This window comes from Oreochromis niloticus, linkage group LG7 (assembly GCF_001858045.2).
Source record: "Oreochromis niloticus isolate F11D_XX linkage group LG7, O_niloticus_UMD_NMBU, whole genome shotgun sequence".
Taxonomy (NCBI): domain Eukaryota; kingdom Metazoa; phylum Chordata; class Actinopteri; order Cichliformes; family Cichlidae; genus Oreochromis; species Oreochromis niloticus.
Window position 1 is genome coordinate 57143676 of NC_031972.2, and position 26775 is coordinate 57170450.

At 39.6% G+C, this 26775-nt stretch overlaps 2 protein-coding genes across 8 annotated transcripts; one reads left to right on the forward strand and one right to left on the reverse strand.

Annotated features, from left to right (window-relative positions):
• Positions 1-482: 482 nt before the first annotated feature.
• kras (v-Ki-ras2 Kirsten rat sarcoma viral oncogene homolog) lies at positions 483-11500 on the reverse strand. 5 transcript variants are annotated; one of them, XM_013268672.3, is made up of 7 exons: positions 11230-11500; positions 10425-10541; positions 8938-9055; positions 8038-8216; positions 7374-7533; positions 4773-4896; positions 483-3059 (listed from the first exon to the last, which is right to left on the reverse strand). In XM_013268672.3, exons 3-6 carry the CDS (start codon positions 9046-9048, stop codon positions 4777-4779), a joined length of 570 nt encoding a protein of 189 aa, XP_013124126.1. In that variant the 5' UTR covers positions 9049-9055; positions 10425-10541; positions 11230-11500; the 3' UTR covers positions 483-3059; positions 4773-4776. The 5 variants fall into 5 exon arrangements, with proteins under 5 accessions (XP_013124126.1, XP_025764899.1, XP_013124127.1 ...); XM_025909114.1 differs by having other exon boundaries at positions 10379-10541; XM_013268673.3 differs by lacking the exon at positions 10425-10541 and adding an exon at position 4068 and having other exon boundaries at positions 4781-4896; positions 11230-11499.
• Positions 11501-14496: 2996 nt separating this feature from the next.
• Positions 14497-26576, forward strand: rassf8a (Ras association domain family member 8a). 3 transcript variants are annotated; one of them, XM_005470930.4, is made up of 6 exons: positions 14497-14673; positions 19582-19781; positions 21272-22056; positions 22224-22421; positions 22810-22948; positions 24774-26576. In XM_005470930.4, the coding sequence occupies exons 2-6, from the start codon at positions 19679-19681 to the stop codon at positions 24893-24895; spliced, it is 1347 nt and encodes a 448-aa protein (XP_005470987.1). In that variant the 5' UTR covers positions 14497-14673; positions 19582-19678; the 3' UTR covers positions 24896-26576. The 3 variants fall into 3 exon arrangements, with proteins under 3 accessions (XP_005470987.1, XP_005470986.1, XP_003440407.1); XM_005470929.4 differs by having other exon boundaries at positions 14499-14854; positions 22810-22954; XM_003440359.5 differs by having other exon boundaries at positions 14499-14673; positions 22810-22954.
• The last annotated feature ends 199 nt before the right edge of the window (positions 26577-26775 follow it).

Here is a 26775-nt window from a genome sequence, read left to right on the forward strand (position 1 = left end):
ACTTCCTTCATGCAAGCAATGAACGTGATGACAGTACATGAGGTTAATTCTTGTCAAAAATGCCCATCCATGCTTTTCAAAAACAATAAAAGTAAATATTTGTGCTGTGACTTGAGTATATTTAATGTACAGGGTAAAACACGGCTGACTCTAAAGCAAGTGCGAGCAGATGGAGAAATGCCCCTTCGCAGAGCTGCTCTTTGTCATCTGTAATACTTTTCAAACTGAGTGAACAGTGCCATCTGCTGGGAAGAACGGCAAAGTCTTCAAATATCAGAAGAAAAAGAATGAACATGCATCCTATTTTTAATCACTGCACATTTGTGTCAGTACTTCAATTACGTTCCCCTGTTCTCCATCAGTTTGTTGTGCTGTGATGGGGGGGAAAAAAAAAAAAAAAAAACCCCAAACAAATCAGCTCATTCAAATTGAGGAGGGAAAAAAAAAAGTTATGAAGGAAACAGAAAAAAAAAATAGTTGGGTTCCTCTTTACTTTGTTCTTTATTACACATTAAATAGGAGTGGTGAGATTTATGGCAAAATAGACTCATTTGAGATTAGATCACCACTCTACACTGCCCACCACAGGTATGATGTAAAGTGGTCATTCATTCACTTCCCTAAACCTGGACCCCAGTCACACTCGCTGTTCACATACAGAGAGCGGAGCGAAACTCCGTTAAAGCAACATTCATGTAGACACAAATGAAATGAAGCACAATTTACAAAATATGCACCTCTCATTATCACAACTATACAAAGGTTGTTAAAATACGATCCAGGTATAAATGATACATTTCAGAAATCAGCTGTTGGCACCCATTAAAAGGAAGAGGAACATTTCAAACATTACAGTAAAACTACTTGTGAAACAGTATTGTGGACAGGAGGGTTCCATAATTAAAAATTGCATCAACAGTTATTATCTACTTCATGAAAGAAAAGAAGAAAAAGAAAAAAAAAAAAAAGAGGTAATAATAAACTGGGTCAAAATCCATTAATCCTGAAAGCAAAACATCACTTCTGGTGATGAACATCACTTTTTGTGGGAATAACAATGCTCCCCTAGAAGAGCATTTTGTGTATCTCTAGAGCACACATGGGACCAAAATAAATGTCGTTTCGGCTCTTCCAACATCTATATGTAGCACCTAATGCTAAGATAAAAGGCAAATTTAAAAAACCCAGATGAGCAGTTTGTAAATACAATGGAAAAATGGTGAAATTGGGGTTGACCCCAGAAGGAAACTGGACGTTTTATTATTTTTGTAATAAAGTCAGACGATTTCATCTAAGAACCAATTTTATGGCAATTATTGCCTCATTTACAAACATCCGTTCCAGTTGCATCGCCACGCTAAACACATTTTATGAGACAAAAAAAAAAATATATATATTTTGCTGGACAATCATTTTTGTTGAAAGGCAGGTCAACAAACAATATCAACACTCCAGCAAAAGAGTCCAAGGAGTAGGAGCGAGAAGAGGAGAGAAAGAGGGGGAGGGAAAAAAAAAAAAAAAAACCAACCCTCTTCGAAAAGCAAAACAAAATCTGAAAATTTATTTGGACAACATTTTGAACAACCTCTGACTCCACACCAAGACAAATATTCTTGACAGCTGCGTAAAGGATTCGTTCTGCTTTCTAGCTGCTCACAAGCAAAGAAGTTAGTGCGCAAGACACCTCTTATGTTCTGCTGCTGGACAAACCTTAAATTATGCAGTGAACCTAAACATTACGGTCAAATACGAAGTCCACAAGGAGGAGGACAGCTGTTAACAGCTGTTTTCGAGCATATATTGATGAAATGATTATTGTCAGGATGAATCAAAACAATCCTACAGTCAAATCTTAGCCTAAAGAAAAGCAGGAAACTTTTAACCGAAGTCAAAAAAGGCAACACAAAATGACCCACATAATGTGGCTGCTAGTCCCATTTTATTAAGACAAAAATGGGTTTTAAAAAAAAAAATATATATATATATCTTGCTTAGAATTTCTGCTTTTTAAAATATGGCAGATTTATTTCTCACAAAACCAAACAAAAGCAAAAAACTACTTTCATAAAACCTGAAAAACTAGACTTTATGTCCAACTGAGTCAGAGTTCTTTATCGCTGGCTTCGTTTAATCCATCGACCAGAGGCAGTTTACCCATGTCTTCTAGGACATAATTCATGCAAAAAGGAAGAAAATTTATTAAAAAAAAAAAAAAAAAAAAAAAAAAAATCTCTCACCTCATGGCAAGAACACACAGTACTAAGAAAAGACAAATTACAAATTAATTAATTAATAACTAATGAAGGTGTTAGAACATTCAGAGATGAGTAGGAGTTTGCATGCATACTTATCAGTGACATAGCCAAGTCATACCTAGAGGTCGTTAGAGACGGGGACAAAACACAGAGGCTGGGACATTTGGATCTCATCTGGCTGACTGTTGGTCCTTTCTTCATATCCATTTTGTCTACATGAGCGGGATGAAAATTCATTCTTTGGCATCCCATATTTTTAAAAAGGTCATTAGAGAACATGACCTTTCGAGCAAAGAGAAAATTAACTCAAAGTTTAATGAATAATTTGTTAAACACAATTTGCAATGCAATTGGCTCCCAGCTCTGTAAAAAGCTCCAAATCAATTATCATTTAAAAAATAAAAATTCTAAATTCATCAGGCTCTTGAACCCATATTGTGGGCAACTGGCACTAAACAGAAAATGAAGCTTATTGGTGTCCAAAGAAGCAAATAAGGAGAAAAAAAAAGAAAAGAAAAAAAACAAAGAAAAAACAAAAAACTAAAAGAAAAGGCAGAAAATTCAGTTCAGGTTTAGTATTGTGTGGGTATGGAGAAATAGGCTAATAATTTAGTGTAATGTACAAAATGTATTACTTGAACTGTTCAACATAGTTGCATTTGTTTTGTCTTAAAAGGGAATCATTATTCACATAATTGTACACTTTGTCTTGGACTTCTTTTTCTTCTTTTTGCCCTCCTTGCTCATCTTCTCCTTATGCTTCCGGATTTCTCGCACTAACGTGTAAAAGGCATCGTCAACGCCCTGGAAAACAAGCAGAGAGTGTGCACCGTTAGAGTTAAGCTTTGTTCATGACTGCACTGTGTAAACTTGTCTACTAAAAGTGAATCAAAATCTCCAAATAAAAAGTCTGTCCATTTTAAATACATTGTTTTCTGATTAAGCGTACAGTCTTTAAATGTGACAATTCAGGGATCAATCCGATTCGAACCATTTAGGACATGCTGAATAAAATGTGTGTTTCAGAATAAAAGTCAGTGGTGCTTCCACTGACATCAAAGACAGTGGCTGCAGTTACATGAGCTTCATTTCTCAGTGTCATCAGCACAGTCTGGCACCAGTACAGGATTTAAAACATATGTACCTGAAGTATTCATAAAATAGAGTTCCAGTGGAAAAGATGCACAGCTGGGAAAAGTGCTCTCACAAGCAATGAATAAACAAATTTAAATTACCCCTTTAAAACTTTTTTTTTTTGAACACGCCAATTTATTCTGACAGAGGTATTTAAATTAGGCTTTTATTCTCTCACAAAGCTCCTATTCAGATTATTGGTGAGTAACAGGCTCCATGGAAATGCAGCAAGTGTCGTTTTAATGGCACACTGACGTAAATGTGTGAGTGGATGAACATTTTGAATGGTATGTAAATGTGACAATAATCTGTAAGGAGCAGTAGAGTAAAGAGCCTGAGGCCAATTTAAGGTTTTGACAAAGACAGCAGGAAAAACAAAGAGTAAAGAAGAAGGGATTTATATCAGCAGGAAAAATTGCCTTAACACCACACGCACACAATTTGTTGACGACACATCTCTGCCATTTTCTCAAAGCGCATCCTTCGCAGAAACACATTCCAGCAAATGATTCAGTCCAATGTTTGCAGTAACATCTTCTAATCACACATGATGGCTAACCAGCCCAAAAACCCCATTGTTCATGCTGATTTCAGCCCATTAGGACACTTTCACACTGGTAGTCTGAATCTGGGAACGGTTTGCCTGGAAATCTGACTGTGTGAACACAAGTGCAGAACCCTTTCCAGGTTGACTAAAAGGAACAGGTCTGGCTGCCAAAGTGCAGAAAGAAGGTTTCTTTCATTATAGGAAAATGTATTTCAGTAGTAGTGTTTGGATTAAAACAGGACAGAAAACAGACTCCCAGCTTTACAGTCAGAAAACAAACCCAAACCTGGTGCAGCGTTAGTTTTTATGCTCGAGTTGAGCAATAAGGTAGGCACTTGGGTTTTTTTGGGTAACATTTCTCCCTCTATGCAGACTGTTACTTCAGTTGTGCTCATACAGCTTTTTCTACTTACAGCGTTCAATTTTTCTGACATCTCTCAATAAGCACAGTCATCATTCAAAACGGAAATAAGGGGGGAGAAAAAAAAAAAATCCCCACCCCTTTATGAGGAAGGCCTAATGCAAATGTCCACCAGTGTGAAAGTAGACTAGCTTGCATAGATCAAAGTTCTTTAGGCTCAGTAAACCAATCCAGTGTGAAAACGAACTCGATAAAATCAACCATGATACACAGAAACACTGAAAGGAGAGGAATCATCAGCTGCCTTAGCCTCATGTTAGACTCACACCACAGCCCCAGTAGAAACCAGCAGGTTAGCTTTGAGAACATGTGAAGCACCAGCTCCTCACTGAGTGTCTTCTTCCATTTCCTTCACCACAATTCCCACTAACAACACACACGCAGAGCTGGTGGGTGTGCGGCTGCATACACTTACCCCTTTACATCACAACACACTTTTTAAGCTTGACACAGCGCGGAGTCTTTTCTTCCTTGCTGATCTTATTGACCCGGTACAGCCTGATCTCCCGTACCAGAGTGTAAAAGGCATCTTCCACTCTCTGCAGTATGAAACACAACTTTCCTCAATGTTGAGGAATACACAGGAGGAGGGGGGAGGACATACTATTTGGATGCATTTGTTACAAACTACAAATACGAAGGAGTAAAGCAGACTGGAGGTGCAGGTCTACTTGCAAAGTTTGCCCTGCCTAATCCTTTGCATAACACTTGATTTCAAAATCTTGGGAATTGGATGAGTATAAATGTTGATTTTTCCCCCCCTCCATATCTTTAAAAAGATAATGTGAATGTTTTCAAGGAGAGAAAATAAATATTAAGTCATTTAGAAAACAAAAACTTGGATTCAGTATGTTGCCTGACCTGACTACTATTAAGCCACGATGCAGTTAAATGCACTGTAGTCTCCTTACTTTTCTACCCACATTGAAACTGACAAGAGCAGTGTATTCAACTACATCCTTCCAAAACAAATGCAACACATTAAGTATATATACAGTTGTAGTCAGAAGTTTTAATGCTCTTATCATGGGCATGAATGTCCTGATAATTTTGGGCCATTCATTTTTTCTTTCAACTGACTGTACAGCATACATTTTTAGGCTTGAGCTTGGAGTTCATTTTAGTTTCCTCTAATCCACACAGGCTCAAATACAAAGACACGCCCCCACTAATATTTGGTTAAATGTCCCTTAGTGAGTTGCACCTCAACCAGACATCAGCCATCAACAAGCTTCTGGCATAGTTCTGGCTGGATTGTTGACCACCCTTCTTAGCAGAATTTGTTGAGTTTGTGTAAACTTCTGACCACAACTGTAAACAGACAGTGGAGAGGTGTAATATGGTGCAGGAGTGGTTCAGAATTTTGATTACCAGTGTGGCTGCTCTTATTTTCACCTTCTGAGTACATGTATGTAAGATGTTTCATGATGGTAAATAAGATCCCTAAGACATCTACTGTAGTGGGGACTATGGCAAGGCGCCTCTGTGCTTTCGTTTGTGGTTTTATATCTCCTTGTGGACAGATTGTTATGAATATGATAACTTTACAACTATGTAAGATGCAGTCAAACTTTACAGGTGTGACCGAGACATCAAACATAGGGGCGCGGTACAAAGGCAGGTGTGGTCAGGGAATGCATTACTGGATGGAGGCCAGTTGTGTTTTGTCATAATAAAAATGTCACAATAAGAATATATTTGCATTTATATTACAAAAAAAAAAACAAAAAAAAAAAACAACAAGCTCAAGCCATACCAGATTTAAATTTAGCCAATTATCCCCTTTGGCCTCTGCACCACAGCCAATTTTAGATGATTCAGTGAAAGTCTCATTTTTAGCAGATGCATTTGGGAATCTGAAATGGAGTTACCATTACTTCCAGCAGAACAAGCTTAAATGCTTCTACTAGAACTTTATTTTTTCTGATGAAAAGGGGGGGGGGCAAATGTGGCAAGCAGGGTAGGTCATTAGCGAGGACTGTGTTGGTGTGTCCAAAACCACCTCCGTTATTCATGTAACGTGTGCAAGTTGCAAAACTGTATGTTGTTTTAAAAACAGACACCTTCCAAGCCTGTAGTGGCCGAGTGGTAACACAGTATTTGTTTGGTATCATTTTAAAATTGTGTATTGTGCACATTGTGCGTTTCCAGAGAAGATTAAATTATTTAAGAGTTGAGTAGCCATGAGTGGCTTCAAATAAATGTAATAGTTCCGGGTCCAATAGAAGCAGCACTGTGTGGACACTGAACTTCCCTGCACCAAAAGGAACTATGATTCACCCCGGATCAGAAAACACTAAAATGCGCTTACAGATCACTCCAATAGCCAGTCTGCTACCTAAAGCCATGCCCACAACACACACCACTGATATCACAGCAACTCTTCCAAAACCCCAGACACAGCAACCAGTAAGCAGAATCATTAACCCTCTGATTAATTTCCGACACTTTGCCCTTTCATGCAGAGTCCTTGACACCGATTTGCTGATTATTTATAAAGCAGGATCCTTTGCAGGTGGGCCTAATAATGATTTAATTCACATATCCGTGACAAAGCAGCATGCAATGATTACATTGTCACCCATTAAATTTAAATTAACCAAAGAAGATTTAATGATGCACAACGTGTTACCTGAGACAATTTCAAGCAAGATCATCATTTAAAAAAAAAAAAAAAAAAAAAAAAAAAAGACCAACAGAGATAGCAACACAAATCAACAATCCCTCATGATTCAATCACATTCTTGTGATCCATTTCCCAAAAATCATCCAGCCGTGTTAACACCTCACAAAATTACCATCAGCTTACCTTTTCTGAAAAAACAAAATTTGATAAGAAAGGGGCATTTATGGAAATGACGAAATGACCAATAACCCTGAGACCACATGCACCTCCACACCATTTAACATGCTCTCCAAACCTCCAGTGCAATCCCACAACAATTTAGTGACAGAGTTGACAAATTAGAGCTTTGAGTCTTGAGGACAACGCCCAGTCTGTGGTTGGGAGTCTCACCTGTCTGGTTTTGGCTGAGGTCTCAATAAAGGGAATGCCGTAGCTACGTGCTAAGTCCTGAGCCTGCTTTGTGTCCACTGTCCGGGACGGGAGGTCACACTTGTTCCCCACCAGCACCATGGGGACGTCCTCAGAGTCCTTCACCCGCTTAATCTGTTCTCTACACAGTCACAGTCAGAACAGGATTGCAGTTTTAGTTTCATTTTACTTGTGTAGTACTCCACTGGCTATGTAATACAATCTTAGAAAACACTGTTCAAACAAACCACACTGAACAAACAAAACACTTGTAGTGTACAGAATGACTTTCTATAAACTGTAAGTGTCGCTGTAGTTTTGAGAAAGAAGAACATTAATGACTTAAGCTCACCGCCTGACAGAAGACTGATACACACATACTCTGCTGTAGTTGTAATTCCTACAGTGATTTTTTTTGTCAAATAAATTAAATTTTAGAGTTTTTGTTTATATTTTAATAGAGCATCCCATATATTTAGAAATATTTTAGTATCTCAGTAAGTTAGGGGGTTGCTACAGTATATATATTATATGTTTTTGTATATACACTTTAGCGACTTGGACACACAGCATGTTATCGCTTAGTTTTAAGGAAACTACTACATACTGGGTCCAAAGACATGAGGCATTTTCTCCCCTAGCTCACCTATAGTGGTGAATGTCTTCAAAGGACTTGGTGTTGTTGATGGCAAAGACACAGAGGAAACCCTCCCCTGTCCTCATGTATTGATCCCTCATGGCGCTGTACTCCTCCTGACCTGCTGTGTCCAGGATGTCCAGTAGACATGTCTCTCCGTCAATGACTACCTGCTTTCTGTAAGAGTCCTGGAAGCAAAAGAAGTCCAACAAACATCAGAATCCTGGAATTTAGTGGTTTAAGAGTCAAAATAATACAATGAGATGATAGCTTATTTAATAATTTTTAAATAGATTTTAAGTTACTCTAAATGTGTTGGCTGAGTGTGATTTACCCATGATATCACATTTTTAATCTAATAATTACGGTATTTAAAGTTATGAGATGATTTCAATAAAAGACACCACAGGACATTTTCTGTTCATTACACCAGTAGGGCACTTCATTTTTCAGCAGACCTCATATTACAATGAGCTCCTCATTTCTACTGTGTCGACGTACTCCAGCTTTTTATTACACTGATGACTACACTCAATCCCATCTAACACAAATAATTAGTCTTTGCTCCAGTGAACAGCCATACCTTTGGATGCTATCTTCTATTCAATCTATATCAATGGTCAAACCTCCAGCAACAAATCAATAATTAATTGAAATCATGATGGGACTTAGTTTGATCATTGGCCTTTTGAGAGCTCGGGCAGGAAGACATCCATTAAAAGTTCTTGAAAACCTGTTTGGTGTCTCTCTTTAAAGCTTAAACCAGTAAAACCTGTTATAACTCATTTTTTTAATATATTCACATATATATGTGTATAAAAACAGGACTTACAACTTGTGCTGCCCCCTTTCATATGTCGACATATACACAAAGACACAGGAACAGAAACATTCAATATTTTTCTTTACCTCAATGGTGGGGTCATATTCATCCACGAAGTGATTCTGGATGAGCTGAATGGTAAGTGCGCTTTTGCCAACGCCACCAGCTCCCACCACAACCAGTTTATATTCTGTCATGATTCACCTGTAAGTTTAAAAAAAAAAAAAAAAAAAAAAAAAAAACCACAATCTCATTATATGATTATCTTCAGTGAAAGTCAAATGGAAAGTATTAGTTTATCTGTCGCATAATCAATGCCTCGTGCATTTTTCACTTAAAACAATTTTACAATCTAATCGCATTCACACCTTGTAATTTCTCTACAACAACGCGTATGTTTACTGGAAATCTGCACACTCAGGACTGGCAGAATGAGAAGATAATATATGAACACCACTTCCAGTGAGTAACTCAACTCGCCCTCAGCTATTCTTTTAATAACACACCTGAATCACTGGGAAATTAGATTTCACACCAAATTTAGTTTGCTTTTCACAGAGAAAATGCCCATTTTAGTATTAACCAAGAGGCTTGTAGAAGAAGCTACTATCGCCACAAACACAATAGATGGCTAATCTGCATGCGTTTGTATGCAAATGGAGGGTATAAACAGAAAAAACCCAAATGGATTCACAAAAAGCTGCTATATTATGAAATATTCTTTAAATAATCAATTGAAATTTCTGCCTCTGAAAATTGTCAGAAATATCAAACATGAAATAAAATGCATAAAGATGAGATTATGCATATATGTAATTAAATGTCTAAATTCAGTAGTGTTTTCTGAGTGACAGCTCCACAACAGACGCCAACCCCAGGCAGATATCCATGACATTACATTAAGGTTCCAAAATTGACAAGCAACTGGGAGGGCCTCTGCTGTGTCTGCTTTGTGGAGCAGAACACATCAATAGTGGTTGCTGGTGGTCTTTTCAGAAGCTACAGCACAGACAGCTCGGCCCAGCCTGCAGTCAGGGAGGAGTGCGACTAAATATTATTGCTATGTCTAGAATGCTATGCATTTGCCCAACTACGAATAAACTGGTTTGTGCTCACAACACTTTTCTTTACAAAATTGTCCCCTATCATTTGATCTACACACTAAGTGATGTACACATGTCACCGATGAGGACGCTATCTGTAAAGAAACAGCCTTATCTTTAACCTGAGCAGATAAAACCAATGCCAATGGCGATTCCTCTGTGTGTGCCACATGGCTTTCACGTCTCTATGTCTATGCTGTCACTTTGCAGCATACTAGTCAGTGAAAGTGGAAAATGAATGAATACAGCAAGCTGTCAAGCAACAAACACCAATTTAAAAATAAGGAATGTAGCTCTTGTACTCCAGTAAGAAAATATAATTTGCGTTTTAAGCACTGAGATTTTTTTTTTTTTTTTTAAATACAGTAAAAGAGATGCTTCAAACTGTGGCAAAGTTTTGATACTGTGGAAGGTCGATGGAAACCTTATTTCCTTAAGATAGGAGTGTGGCACTCGTGGCTGTAGCTTGCCTCAAACTGAACCCATTAATGGCATGCAGTGCATCCACCTTTATGTTGACATTCCTGAAATCAAGGCCATTCCCAATAGAGGAAGAAGGGGGGAAAAACCCACTGAACTGAAAATCACTGCGGGAGAAAAAAAAAAATCACCTATTACACAAGAAGACTTATCGATATTTATTAGCAAACATATCGTTATGCTAGTTTGGAACGGTTAGCCGGCTACGTGATTTAGCTTTTCAATGAAAGGCCACCTATCATGCTTCAACAGGTAGAAACATCAGTAGCATACTTAAAACTCAACAGGGAATTTGATTTAAATTCACCGTTTTGCGGCTACAGGGTTACCAGAAAGGCTGTGTGAAACCCTCTGAGCACCAGGCTGCTGTGCTGTTAGCAAGCTTAGCATTGGAGCTCGCCAACAGCCTCGAAAGTAAACTCACCATGAGACCACATCAGCTAACTTAACGTATTTAAAAATGTAACTCATTAAAAGGAGCACTAGCTCCACCGTGTAGCCCGACACACTCGTTATCATTCATTCAAAGGGGAAGGGTGCCAGATTTTGAAGCCGCCATTGATAAGCTAGCTCACAGGTCTGCGTTGCAGGGCCAGACGGTAGGTTAACAATTGGGCGTAGTTAAGTTCAAAAAACCGAAAATGAATAATACCACAATAGCGGTGTTGGTTTGTGTTTAGATAGCGGGCACTGTGACCGACTAACTACATTAGTGAATACAATGTTTCGACGAGCACTAAAAAAAAGAAAAGAAAGGGGGGCCCAACATGTAATAATCTCCTCCATTTGTTTTACCTTTTACTGAGTGGAGTTCCGCGTCCGAAGTAGCGACCGAGTCAAGCTGATATTCCTCTCGTTTCACACGATCTCTGCATTTCCTATTTCTCACCAAAACTCCCGCATTTAAGTTGATCTGTCGTCGGTTCAGAAGCAAGAGACAACATGCGAAAAAGTGAACAAATTAATCGATTGAACTTTCCATTTGATCCAGGGCCCCGGCCTAGCTGCTCCGTCTGGCCTGCTTTACGCGTATATGGGCGGATACCAGGCGTACTTTTACCCATAAACCATAGCAGGATTTCAACCGGTCTGGGGCATTTATCTCTCGATGTGTGTATGTGTCGCAATATAAGTTGTAATACACTGTACTTTGTCATTTGTGTGCGCACTGCTGCTCTTTTACACAGCTTTCATTTATGACTGTAGATTTATATAAGCACTGATTATTCTACTATTAGTGGAAATGTTACGTTTTTTTAATTCAAATATGTGTTTTTTAAAATTATTATTTTTTAATCAGACTGAGAGGTTCATATCAATACTTTAATGATTGAAATGATTAATGATTTCATTGATATACCCACAGAGGTCACAATTTGTAGGACTTGTGCTCTGACTGCTGCTGCCTGCAGTCAACAAAGCCTAGGGGGCACTCCACGAGCCTATTTATAGGCTCTAAATATAACTGGAATGTGCAGGAGGGACGTCATTCCCAGGCAGGAAAATGATTTGGCAATCCCTTGTCAGTTTTCCTACGTGTTCACAAGGGTTCCTCCTGCGCACTGCATTTGCAGGCGTTCGTAACAAAAGACAGACACAAAACCCAAACTTATGTTTAAGAATAAAAGGAAAGAACAGTATATAGCATGTTTTTGTTTGTTTCTTGTTTTGTTTTGTTTGTTTGTTTTTTCTCTTTTATTCATGAGGATTATTCCCCATTGTATCAGAAAGGTTGTTTTAGTGGATTCTGTCTGGGACCTTATACTAAAAACATTAAATAAATAACATGCAGCAAACATAGTACGTTCTTGTACCGTAAAATAATATGACGTTATTTTTAAAACGTAATGCATTGCTTTCACATTGTACAACAGACACGTTAGAGGGCACTATTGAGCTCTCAATTACATGTGTTGCTGGGTTTAGAGATCATCAATTTACACATTTGTGAGAATATCTAAATCACTTTTTCAATTTTGAATCACTTTTTCATTACTTTAAAAGATGCCAGGTCAGAGAGGTACAGGTAAAAGGTAACTTTACAGCTGAAATAGACTATAATCAAATGCTCAAACGTATTAAGGTCACATCATTCATTATACTGTGAGCAAATAACAGTAATTATCATAATCTGTGCCTGGAATTTTACATTAGCGTCAGAGAAAATGCTGCATTTTATCTACATCTCAAAAAATATACTGTGTGTAAAACTAAGGAGGTAGTTAAAAGAGGGAACTCTTAGAGTTCCCTCTTTTCAAAGTCATACACGGTTCAAATGTTAATTGAACAAAAAAAAAAAAACCTCAAAACCCTCCTATCTACCAACGACACTCTAACTATAGTTAACCTTCGTATCTGGCACTGTTATTTGCAGACATGAAAGCAAATCTTGGACAAAAAGTAATTTCCACAGTGACAGGCATGTTCCAGCCACATGTTCATCAATAAGATCACGTCCATAACTTTTTGGACAAAGATACAAATGTTGTAATTTTGGTGGACAATTGTCATATTACCTCTAAGCCGCAGAAAATGAAATGCTTTAATTCTTCAATAGTTAATGTCTTTTTTTTTTTTTTTTTTTTTTGCTAAGCTAAAAATCTGTACTTCACTCACATCTCGATTGTTTGATTTAGAATCTACAGTGGTGTCACACAGGGGCAAAACTACAAAAAACTAATGTGTCACTCTCCAAGTATTTATGAACATAACTGCACATTAAAGAAGCTTCTGTGCTATGACACATTTTACTCATTGTTTGAACATTTTGAGGAAAACTCCATTTGAGCACTCAAAACACTTTTTTTTTACTACAAGACCCATTCACACCTCACTTTTATATATGGCTAAGGAGTTTTTGTCTAACAGTTTCACACACACACACACACACACACACACACACACACACACACAAACAAAAGGTGTTTCATAACTTTTTTGATCAGCATCCTATATGTTGGTCCTACAGTCAAAGTACCTTAGTACCCAAGTGCAAATCAAAATTTTAGCACTTAGCCATTGATCATAGCAGTCTTGTGCAGCTGGTGATATATCCAATGAAGAGACATCTAATGTAGAATGAAAAGCTTGTGTACTAAAATCCAAGAATATAAGGTGACTAAATATATATTTTAAAGATCATAATATATGTTGAAAATGATCTAACAGACCTTTTTTATATATCAGACATTATGGGATGTCTTAACAGGAAACCACAAGTGTAACCAGTAACACTAATGAAGTTGTATTTGATTTAGGTATAACTTACTGACACACTCCACTCCGCTGTGCTTTAGTTTTGAAAGCGATTTGGCAAAGATCAAATTGGTTATTACAAAAGCGATTATGCACATCAGTAAAATAAACATTTATAGATTTAAACAAAACCTCTGACGAAGTAATGTAAGCCTCACCAGACGTGTTGGGTAAGAGCACTTAAACCACTGATTGCACCACTTCTCTGTCCTTAGAGTTAAGGATTTAAGAGGAAGGTCTGTTTTGTCACAAGAGGGCACTAAGCCTCCGTTTATACGTGGTCTCACTGCTGCAGGCTCATCTTCATCATTTGCATCAGTTTGAATGCATCTGCATGCTGTGTATTTGCAAGAAACTGAGGGAATGTAAATGCAGCCTACAAATTCATTCACGTGATTTCTAATATGAATATTTGACAGTGTAAATCGGCTGTTTGAAAAAAATAAGTGTTCGGAGCACCAATTTGACCTTTTTTCAGTTAGATCATAGAATGGTGATTTATCAGGTCTTTATGTGAGCTTGGCTTTATGGTGTCTCAACAGAACTGGAAGTGAAACACGATGGTGTTTAAATGTCTATTTTTCACTCTTTTGGTGCAGTCTAACTGTAGTTCAAAGCTTTTTCGCTCTCTCAAGGGCAGATTTTCAGTCACAGCCTAGGCGACATCCCCCCTTATCCAAGTATTTCCTTATCTAAGAAAACCCTGCGTGGTATCTTTCTTCTTCTTTTAAAAAAGTCTGCGGATCTGTAAAAGTTGGCTGGAAGTCATCCTCCCCCTCACAGTGTATTGCAGCTTTAAAACAGTCCACAATGCCTTGCGGTGCGTCCCAGTTCCAATGCGATGTATTTACCAGCAGGAGTAATGAAACGGGGGAGAGGGGCTTTTTCCGCAGCTTATTGGTGAGACCGCAAAAGACTGTGTGCCTAGAGAGGACTGACACAAACTTTCGGACCGCGGATTGAAGCGTCAGTTCATCTGTTTCGGTGGGTTTCCTTAGTCTCTGTTTTTTCTGTTTTCGAAACGTGACTTTGTCGCAGTTCGTTGATAGTGATTTACTGGGCAATGCTGAAAAGGAGGATGAATTTTGCGGAATTCACTCCTCTACCTGTGTTTTCCCTCTAAACTTCAACCTGGACAGGGAGGACTAACTTTAATCCAGCAAAGGTAAGACCGTTACGCAACGCTGATTATTCGCAGATTGCGCCGCAGCTGAGCCCGCTGTAGTTGCGTGTAAGGCGGAGATAACGGAAACATTTCTGTAGTAGAATTTAGTTGGGCTGCTCTGGACCCACTACAGCCCACTATCGCCATTTCTCCGGCTTCCTCCCACTCGACACCAACTACAGCTCGAGCTACACAAGCAGCTAGAAGGTGCTTGTTTTTGTCTCATGAGGTGTTTCAGCTCACAATTCTCATTGCGTTATTTCATGTGAATTTTAGAAATATTGTCAGTTCCAATCATGGGACGTGTTTTCAGTCTATGTTTGCCTGTGTTGTGTTGGCTTGCCCCTGGTTTTTCCACAGTATCGGGTAAACTGCAGCATCTTCTGCAAATATGTCAAGCGCGTATGTTCTCAAAAGTATGTATGCATGTTTAATAATGGAATAATCTGCATATAGAGCCACTTGGTTTATTCTGTCTAAAGCTCCAGTGCTTTAACCACTTTGACACACACAAACCAAGTGCAGAAGAATCAACCTGTGGAGTTGTTGCACTTGCACAATGTCTTATTCTCTGCAGCCTTGGAGAATTGCTTGGGTTTGGTAGCGGAATCGAGTCATTTGGTGGTCTTTTCTGCAAAGCACCATGAAGACCAGGCTAAAAACAACCACCTACAGACTGGAAAAAAAAAAATATTTAATTGGCACTTTTTTTCGTGGCTGCCACTTCAGTTGCTCCTGTAAAAACCATTTGAGTTCCATAAACGCATACGCAAGAGTTTGACTCACAGCTGCAGCTTTGCAAACCACAGTAACATGTAAAAGAAATTGGCCAAAGGCCTCTGGTTGCCCCGCTGAGCCGCCGCTGTGCTGCCCTGCTGCAGGAGCCTGCTGCTTGGCCCTCTGGCTCTTTAAAGCTGGCTAGTGAGCAGAGAATATGGCAAGGGAACAAAGGCGGCATTATTGCTGGCTGAACGTGCTGTCCAGATGTTCCAGATTCTGCCAGCACTGACCTCCCAAATGGGGGAGGTTGCTTCAGTGCTTAATAGTTTAATATCAACCAGACGGAAAAAAAGAGAGAGGAGCAGCTCCAGGGCAAGGGGCCACTGGAGACATCCCAAGAGCTGTGGGTGCTGGGTGTAGCCTAACTGGATGGGGGTTTAATCCCAAACTCTAATATCTTCAGAAGGAAAACACAAATTCTAAGGAGGTGCTGGAAACATTTTTGTCCTTATTTTTGAGGTTACCTTGGTGGCTTGTGGCATTTACCTAAGGCACACACATTTAAAAAGCTTCACAAGCAAAAAGTATGTTGAATGCAATCCATTATCTTCTGCTACTTTTTCAGTGGACTTAGTATTGGTGCAATAAATGGACAACAACCGTCAATTGGGAATCCTCAGTTTGAGCTTTGCAAACGCAATTTTTCTGACCTTGTAATTATTAGTAGTATTGTAGGATTCATGTTATTTAGGTGCCATTACCTACTGTTGTATTTTCCATAGCCACCAGTATCACTATGCAAAGGACCCCATAGCTTTCTTATCTCTTAGTCACGGCCTATTGGATTCTCACAGCCCAGGAATGCATACCCTGTATGTTATCAGTTTCCACTCTCCAGGATCAAGGCCTTTCTCTGATCCTTACCATGCTCTGTGATGTTTACAATTGCACAGGACATTTTAAACACTCTAGGCTGCCATATCTGTGATGAGGAACTTCTTTATCTGGTCATCAGTGCAAGATGGATAACTTTTAGCCACAATTGTTCCATCATGTCATCATGTCTTACATTAATTAAAAACTTTTGCAGTCACAAGTGATTGAAGGGCAGGGATTATACTTGTTTATGTAGTTGTAGCGCTTGACTAAAAGGGAAGCAATAGATTACTCCAGTTTGTTCCAACCCAGTCGCCTCCACAATAAAACCATCATTTGTCTCTGGCTGCTCACAGAGATCTATTTCACAACAGATCTGTTACCAATTACAGCAGAGTATAAATTGCTACTAATTGCATGCTGCTCTGCAGGGTGTGCAATTTGAATTAAAGTTTGGTAAGTAATAGGCTGGAAGGTTTAGAGAAGACATGTGTTGCTCCAGTCTGTAAGAAGGATCCTATTGTATTTAGTTAACAGCAGTGTGGGGGAGTTTTAAATCTCAGGAGGCTTCTGCTATAAATCTTTATTAATAAAGACTCTTGAATACGAATTCCAATAATATTGCAATGCCTGAACCTCTGCTAGTAACATTGTTTACCACCTTGTTGAACAATGGTTAGCAAATATAGACAGAAACTGGAATTTTTATAAGAAAAATTTTATTTTATAGTCTTGTGTTTTTTGTTTTTGCTGCTTTACAGGCCTTTTCCTCGGTGAAGCACACTGGCTTTGATGTCCCCTTGTTCAGCATACTGATAAAATGCACAATACACCTGCCAGATCGCGATGCCTGACAGACGCAGTTCTGTATTTAAGCTCTAACATTAAAACTCCTACAGTATTTCTGTATGCTGTATGTTACTGAAATGTGTTGGTTGTGCTGAAACGGGAGCATATGGTAGCTTGTTTTACAGCAGCAGCCAGTAGAAGCCTTTCCCTGCCAGCTTGGTGTGCTCCTGTAGGTCTGGAGAAGTGTCATCAGCAGCCGGCCAGGCAGGCTGCTCATTTCTGTTCGTACACCTCACTACTCAAAGAAGACTTCGTCATGAGTCAGTGATACTCAACCAATACCAGACCGAAACAAATGTGAGCAGTAACTAAAGTCATTTGGGGTTGATGTTTTTTTTTTTGCAGAATTTGCAGAAATTCGAGTGTTTCTCTGTCTCGTGAAATGCCTCTCTGGCAAAACACAAGCTGCCCAAATCAGCAGGCGGGCATCTCCCCAGGCTGTGGCTTTGACTGGCCAGAGGAATGGAGCTTGCAGGGCTCAGGATGGCACTCTGCCCCGCACCGCTGTGCCTGTATCATCAGTTGGGTTTTCTGGGTTAATGGTAATGAATACAAATGTTGCAAGACTGGACTAAAGCAAGTGACATTTGTAAATTCCCCTCTGAGTCTTATAGAGCTTTTGCAAAGAAGAGGCACTGAATCAGCCAGCAGATATTTCTAATGCCAGTGAAATGCAAAGTATTCCATGCAGTGGTCTTTTTAAAATCCCCCTCAGCCAGATGCCATTAGTCTGGAAGTGTTGCTATAGTTTTTTTTTGAGGGGGGGGGGTTCTTCTTCCAATCAGAATGGCTGATCTCCTATTGCTGCTCCACTATGACTGCTTTGCATCAAGACCTAATCAGTGCCTGTTACTGTTTCTACGTCCCCCCTGGAAAAAGACTTTGGGTCTTTTGGATGATGGCAGAAAAATCTAAGCGTCTGCATGTGTTGGCCGTTATTCATGTTCCTCTACGTCCTTCAAGCATTTAATGCCATTTAGGTTCCGTTTTATAAGAAGGATAATAGCAAGCATAATGTGCCAAGAATAGACTGAAACTAGATGACACAAGTGCGCATACATACATAACACACACTGCAATGAAACTACCTGTTTTTGCTTTTCTGCTTTTTGTATTGCAGATAGGTAGAAAATTTTTCAGTCAGTATTATAGAAATTCTGAGGATTAAAAGATTGTTTTTTTTAATTTAACACTTTGGCTGTTTTAAATTTTTAAAAACAAGCATTTTGAAAATGTCAACTTAAATCTCTGATAGGCTTTGTGGACCATCTTTTAAAACAGGAAATATTATTAAAAATCTACTTCTGTTTCTCTATTCTTGCATACCGTGCCTTGTAGCACTGCACAACGTCTTGACCATATTTAGAAAAGCAATTGGCGATGGTGACTTTGTGGTTGTGGACAGGGGATATGTGGGGTGTACGGGAGGTTTAACGGCGGGGGCGGGGAGGTGAACAAAAGAACCTTTTGACACAGGAGTGTAGGTGCATTGAAGGTTAGATTCATGGAGAGGGATACAGGTCTGCAGAGAAAGTATGCATTCATTCTGTTGCTGTCCTTGAAGTGCATGTTGACGGATGCCTCCATGTAGATTCTTGTTTCATGTGCGGTGCTTTGTCACTGGTTATTTACATCTTTGTGTAAGTAACCAGCTTTCATATGCATATCCACATAGCTGTTGGTATAAAAATGTTAATATTAAACAAACTTCATGAGGATGCATCTTTTCTTATATTTTGCTGTATTGTTCCACAGTGGAGAATACGGGATTCTGTCAATACGATATACATGCCGCAGCCATTTTACAGAACCGTGAGCACACATCCAAAACGAATCTCTACTCCCCTGTGTTATGATTCTTCCCGCTCTTTCTTTCCTTTGTTTTAAATTACATTTACATTCCTTCTCTGTTTCTGTCCACCCTGCGTAACTGAGTTAATCTTTCTTTCGTCGCTGCTTCCATGCAATTAGCTGTACAAAAGCAGGAACTGGCCTTGGGAATGTCTCCTGGCACTCTCTTCCTGCACCCCCAACAGACATGTACCTATTCATAGAGAAGAACAAAACAACAGCGTTATGGCCAGCTGGCCCTGGCATGCCAGCCTCTTTGAGTCACTCTCACTGGATTATTTCTTACCTTAACCTATTGCGAAAATAGCGCCACTCTACCTCCACATTATTATTTTTCCCTTCTCAACTTGTTAACAAGTAGGAACTATACACTTTTGGCCTTGAGTACATGCAGACTAAAGACTTCCTGTTTCCCCTTGTTCTCTCCACAGTGAATTAATCAGAGGGGCTTCCACTGCCCTGCCATTGCCACCTTCAGTAATGTTGGGGCCAGCACACAGCACCCGCCCCCCTTGCTTCTGACCCAGCATGGAGCTCAAGGTATGGGTGGATGGAGTCCAGAGGGTTGTCTGTGGGGTCACTGAGGCAACCACCTGCCAGGAAGTGGTGATTGCTCTGGCACAGGCCATAGGTAAATAATCCCTATTTTATGAAAGCTACAATAAGCACACCTAAAGACGATCATTTAACATTCAGGAACTGTCTTGCGTCTCTTGATTCAAGTAGTGTGAATGTATTAGTATAGTCATGCATCAGTAAGTAACTGATTTCTGCACAAACATGTCATCATGAAAACATGAAAGGTTACACCTGCTGTAAAAAGACACTGATAATTGGCTAATAATAATAAATTATTTTTCTTATACATGTTGGCCCAATGGTTGAATAGTTTACAATTTTTTTTTTTTTATACCACAAACACTGAACAGACAGTAACTTTCATCAAGTGTATTTTTATGCGTTAGCCAACCCACAAAGCTTTAATCTTGGTTTAAATCCCCTAAATGCCAAGTAAGTCCCAATAAAGTAAAAAAACAGACTTTCCTGCCTACATGCTAAGTCCCTGCAGAGATGCAGTGGGTCATAGGCTTTATTGGTACTTCCTTAGATCTGAACACCCTCCTCTCTCTTTCCATATGGCTCCTGCAAGAACAGGGGCACTTGAGCATACTGTATTGACATCACTTTCCACAAAGCCCAGGGTAGGAGGAGGAGGAGGAAGGAAAGTCTGACTCATCTCTCAGTCTCCTGCCAAACTGAGAAAGCAGCACTTCTGAGCCCCCTCCTTTGCTTTTTAACGCCATGTTAAGTGATCAGACATCAGTATTGATCTGATACTTAAACCTTTTCTGTCTGCACTCTACTACTAAGTGTTGTGTCTATGTTTTCCTTAAACAGCAGAAAGCAGTTTCTTTGTTATAATCATTGAATGAAATGTACTGTGAAAGGGTTGCTCATTGAGCTGAAATCGCTTAATAACACCCCAACAATGCAGATCTGTGCAGCTCACATCCTGTTTAGTCTGAATGTTCTGTATTCCAGACAGTATTTTTACTGTATGTTCAGACTGTACTCTACAGTGTGAGACTCAATGCTCTTACTGCAGTTATAAAAAACACTATAAGGTGTTTCAGAAACCATGTAAATAAGCTGTGTGAAATTGTTAACTGTCATTGTTTATGCAGCCAGAAAAATCATTCCAATGAGATCATCATTCTAATCTGTGTGTGCTAATGGTTTAAAGGTTGAAAAGATTGTATACACCAATCAATTAAAACCACTTGCATAATATTTGTAGGTCTCCCTTGTCCTGCCAGAATATGGTGTGAAAGTGGGACTCTTGGTAATGGTATGCTGGTGGCAGGTCTTTAGGTTCATAAGATAGTTTTTCCAGCATTTCCCACAGATACCTGATCGGACTGGGATCTCTGGAGTTTGAATGCTAGATGCACATCTTTCAGACTTTGTCGTCTCAACATCCAGTTGAATATTAGGACCCAAGTTTTCTTAGTTGATGTTTGATGTATGTTGATCACATCACGACTGCATTTCTATGACTTTCTTTTAGAGATTTTCTAGCAGCAGGTGTCATGTAAATGTGCTATACTGTGTTCTTTTCAGGTCGCACTGGAAGATACACTCTAGTAGAAAAATGGCGCGACACTGAGCGTCACTTAGCCCCTCACGAAAGCCCCGTGGCTTCCCTGAACACTTGGGGCCAGTATGCTGGTGATGTCCAGCTGATCCTGCACCGCACAGGCCCTTCACTGACTGAAAGACCCCCCTCAGAAGGTCCCCCTCTCAGGGGACCAGAACGCGGTCTGCATCGACAAAGCCTCCCTCCACTTGCAAAGCTTCGTCATCCCAATGATCGCTCCCTTCGCCGCCGTGAACCCCGCCGCAAGTCTCTTACATTCACTGGTGCACCCAGAAGCCTTAGAGAGATACTGAGCGGAGGCCGGATTGGTGAAGCCGAAGCCAAACGGAGGCTTCTTCTAGGAAATGGAGGAAGTCTTCACCATGCAGGACCCACTATCGGGACCACGTCCCCCAGCCTTTGGGCCTGCCGCATGGAAGATCTGGTCAGGCTGGTCGGTCTGCAGAGAGAGACTCTCAACGTGTTGGAAAAGAAGCTTGAGGCCTATGAAGCTGAACTTCAAGTCTGGGCTGAAGGACGAGGGGGGCGTGGTGAAGGGTGCGCTGGTGGAGGGTTAATAGAGGAGATCCTGAGGTTGGAGAAGTACCTGAGGAAGAATGAGGTGGAGATGGAGGAAGAGGAGTTTTGGGCCACTGAGCTACAAATTGAGCTTGAAAGTGAGAGACAGCTGGAAGAAAGGCTGCAGGAGCTTCGTGGGCGTCTGCAGAGCTGTGAACTGGAGATTGAGGAGAAACTGGCAATGGTGCAGGTGTGTTGTATGTGGGAGCTTTTTTTGTTAGATCGGATTTGTGGGGTGGAAAAGTGTTTATCATTGTTTCTAAGGTTTTACACACTTTCTAGTCATGTTTTGTGTATTGTAGCATGTGGTTCCTTTGTTTTGCTTAGTTGTTTAGTTTTTTTTTCTTCCCCCTTCAGGGTGTAGAGGCAGGCCTGGAAGAAGAGAAACTGCAGAGAGAGCGGCAGGAGACCCAGTGGGTCAGTGAGGCTGAGGCTCGGGCTCAGGTCCTTAGGATCAAATCAGAATTGAAGGCACAAGAAAGACAAGCTGTCCAGCTGGAGAGCAGTTGCAAAGCTGTGGACAGGTCGCTTGGACAGAGTAGCAAGAAATTGCAGGTGAGAGACTTGCATGCAGTGTGAAAACTTTCTATCAAAACTTTCTATCAAAACACTGCTGCAGGATGATGTAATTATAACACAACTCTGTCAGCAAGCTGTTATTTAGCACTGTTCCTCTAAGCTGTGACTTAGGGGAACAATGCTAAACTGAGTGCTGAGTATTGCTTTCTCAGTTTAGAATCAATAGGAAACACTGATAACAAACAAGTGCTATTGTTCTATAAGACATGTGTTTTTTTTGTTTGTTTTTTGTTGTTTTGCTAATTAAAAAACATAATTTTGAGCATTTGTCTGAACTTTTCATGGAAAAAGAAGCTGTCTGAAGCTGCTGGTAATGCTTTGCTGGCTTCTGAAAAGTAATTTCTCCCGCTGCTTTTTATTGAAGGACATGCAGCACGAGCTGGAGCAGCTGACCAAGGAGCTGAGGCAGGTTAACCTGCAGCAGTTCATCAAGCAGACTGGCACCAAGGTCACTGTGCTGCCGGCTGAACCTGCTGAGGAGGGAAGTACCCACAACAGCCCTGGTATAGGTAGTGAAATTTTCTTCCAAACATTGAATAAGTAGCTATTTTGTGTCTTCTGAGGAGTTTTCTTTGGAGTAAAATGTGTAACTACAACTCCTTATTGCATTGTGGATGCTTTTGTAGCAACGGTGTGGAGTCTGTAACATAGTGGTCTCATAAGCAGGCGATTTGAACTAATGGTATGTCAGAGTGCAGCGTGCCTTTGGTGGTTTTTCACATGCTTAACATGTGATCTTTTTTTTTCTTTCTTTTTTAATGAAGTAAGAAAGTTCAGATTGAGTTTGCCTGCGCATTAATACAGTCAGTCTGTTCTATCAAGGCGCTCATTATTCTGCTGCCTCGTGTGTTAACAGCATGCTGAGTGAAAATGACTCTACTGTGTGTTTAAGTGTTTGTTTTCCTTGAGCTTAATCTCATTGTAAACTGTAGGGATTCTATTCACCTTGGGCCAGCAGGTAGAGACTAACTGCTGAGGACCAAGACTTGATTTTAGGGATTCAAATTAGATTGGGTAGAAAAAGGTATCTCGATGGCTCTCCCTCACATTGTCCATCGACTGACCCGTTAAACTAGGAAGGCAAAGGCTCAAGGCAAGGGTGCTAGGGAGCTCAGTATGCCCATGTATGTTCATAGGGAGCAAGAGTGAGTTTTCTTTATTATGTAGCATAAAAGCTTAAGTGTATGTTTGTTTGTGTGAGAGAAGGAGAGAGATTATCCTGCTGAAAACTGTGGTAGGTAAAGGGCTCAGACCTAGTTTATTACCCCCTTCAGTAGCAGTTTTAATCTCCACGTCAGTCTGGATAAAGGGAGATCTAGTATCAGTTGTTTGCTATGTTTATTTATTTATTCACTCCTTCACATCTTCAGAGGTTTCTGTGGTGGGTCATTGGACCAAAGCTCTCTCATCCTACAAGAAACCATCAGACAGCTGACACATAAATTAAGAGCACTCAGTGAGAAAGTAATGCGACAAAGGAAATGAACCATCATCCAGCTAGTTGTTAAAAACCTTACGATACCAAGCCACAGTTGGATATAACTCTTAAGTTTTGCAATTCAGCCTTTGTAAAAAAGGCATAAATATGATAATAATTAAGCCTTTATTCTCATGCATAGGAATCATTTGGTACCCCACATTCACACCTCCTTAAAAACTGAGCATTTATTTTTAAGTAAATAAAAACCTGGATTTTCTTTTATTAATACTGAATATTGAATCGCTTTATTTAAATGAAGTCATTTGCTGAATGAATTGCATTTACTGTGCATATAGTGAAGCTGGTTATATAGTTTGGTTATACTGATGGTGTAATAATGTATGCCAAATTGGATTTGTGCTAATTGAATTGAACTGTTTATACCACTGGCTCTCTTAGATGCACTTCATGGTAATAGTTTTTCATTATGAAAAGTAATAACTGAGTGTTGATGATGATCTTCTTGTAACCTTCAGTGCAGAGTGTAAATCAACAAAGGCTTTAGTTCCTGGCCATTAAAATTAACTGCACTGGCTGATTCTTTACATGGCCCACTCCTGCCCCCTGGTGCCCGTTTAGCGAAATTACACTGCATTACATCATCAGTATGTGTATGTTTTTAACTAATGGTTGTCATTTGGAAATCTCACCATTAAAATGTGCATTTATTCATAAGCTTTGGAGCATTAGTTGATTATAAATAAAGTTTTACATTTAAAAAAGTGCTACATGTTAGTCTTTGATGCCACTTGCCACAGTCCGATGCTTTTATCATTAAAATTTTGAAATGCCCTTGATAATTAGAGTATTGTTTCTCATTTTGGTGATGTTTTTATATTTGTTGTCAGATTTAGTGCCCCTGTCTGGCTCGTTAAAGCGCCCTGTGTCGACCCACCCGATGCCCAATCATCTCCGGGCCCTTCACAGTCCTCTCAGCTCTGGTCTGAACCCAGAAGGGATCTATGTGTGAGATGGTTCTGCTGTGGAAGCAACACATCTTGCCCCGTGCCAAGATCCAGTTTCACCCCAGAACAGTTTTGTAAGTTGATATTTTAGCACAGAATGCCTCCGTAGCACACTACTATGCACTGTTTTCGTTTTCCTTCTCAATTAAGGCAACCTTTACCTTGAAGACGTAATCTTTGACTAAAAGGCATGAAGCACTTGGTTGGAATGAGAGATGGTTAGAAGCTATGGCATGAAAAACATGATAACAGAACCAATAAATTACCATGTAAACATCTGGCTTTTTGTTATAAAGATATCCACCTGATGTACTCTCACTTCAGTACCTGCTGAATGATGTTTATTGTTTTCTGCATAGCATGGTGAATCAAAACTATTGCCTTTGGAATTTTGGGGTATGTGAACCTATGAACCTTATGTCTTTAAAATCAGCTGATTCTTAAATAAGTGAAGGATCTACTTTGAGTAAAATCGTGAACAATCCATCATTTTGCATATTAGAATCTATTCCTACGATCTTTGTTCAAATTAAAACTATGCACAAATGCTTTCCTTACTGTAGAATGTTGCATTCTGTATGCACCAAAATGATGGCTTATTGTAAATATGTTTTCTTACTTTTCATCTTTATTTAGTGGATTAGTATATTTTATTACCAAGCGGTGCATTTACAGTCACACCAATGCTGTCCCTCATTCCTGCAGTAATATCTGCACACTGAAACAGTGTTATTAATCCTTTTACACTGATTTTGATTTTTGTTTTATTTTTCTTCATTTTGTGTCCTCACACTATATTTTTGCCAAATGTGTTGTGCTTGTTTTTTTTCTTGATTATCACGTGGCCAAAGATAGGCAGGTCTTGATGCATGATTATGTTGTCCATATATGAATGTGCACAGCAACCACACTCCATTTAATCTGTTAGATCTAAAAATGGAGGCATGTAGTAATAGGGTGGATAGTTCCAGCTAAGCTAGTGTGTCTATTAGAGTTTGTTTGTAACTATGCGCATCAAAATAGCCAAGGTATGAATCCCTTATTAAGTAGTAAATCGTGTGTGTGTGTGGGTGTGTGGGTGTGTGTGGGTGTGGGCGCGGGCGGACACAAACGTGCAAACTCCTTGGGTTGTAGTCCAGCTGCTAATTACATCAAAGTGCCTTATATCAATTCCACAGTGGGTGTATTCAAATAATGTACAGTAAATCTTTAGTGGGGCCATTTAAGGAATGAGCATAGCCAGTTTAGACCAAATGGGAGTAGATATTAGTGAGAGAAGCTCAAACGGCACAGCAGCAAAGAGAAATCTATAGTATAATTTTTTTTTATTTTCTGTGGAAGAAAAGTACATTAGTTTTAATGCTTTTTTTTCCTTTGGTGTATTATTGTCACCATAACAGTAGTGCTGTAAAATGAAGTAAACATTAGTTTAGATTTATTACTTGTCATGCAGCACATTTATACTGTAGTTTGGATCAGTACTGTCTCATAGTTATGGTCGTTGTTTACAGCTGCATATCTTCTAGAGAAGCGTAAGATGTCGACTGTACATAACCTGTTTTTTTTTTTGTTGTTTTTTTCTTCCCTGCCTTAATATACTGCAAAGTATTAGCAGATGTATGGCTGTAACAGGCTGCTGATATGACATGGATTGCATGGTTCAATAAACCATCTGACAAAATTAAATGTGTCACTGGTGCTTGATGTAAGTGTTAAAAACAGCCCATGGGTGTAAATGAAAAGGATTCTGTACAACGTTGTAAAGTGTTTCCGCTTTTCACCAGTAGGGGGAGACATTTACTTTGTAATTGAGGCAAACATGGTGGGAAATGCTCAGGAGTTGGGTTTGTTTACCTGCAAAAGAATGAAGTGAGGAAAAAGAACA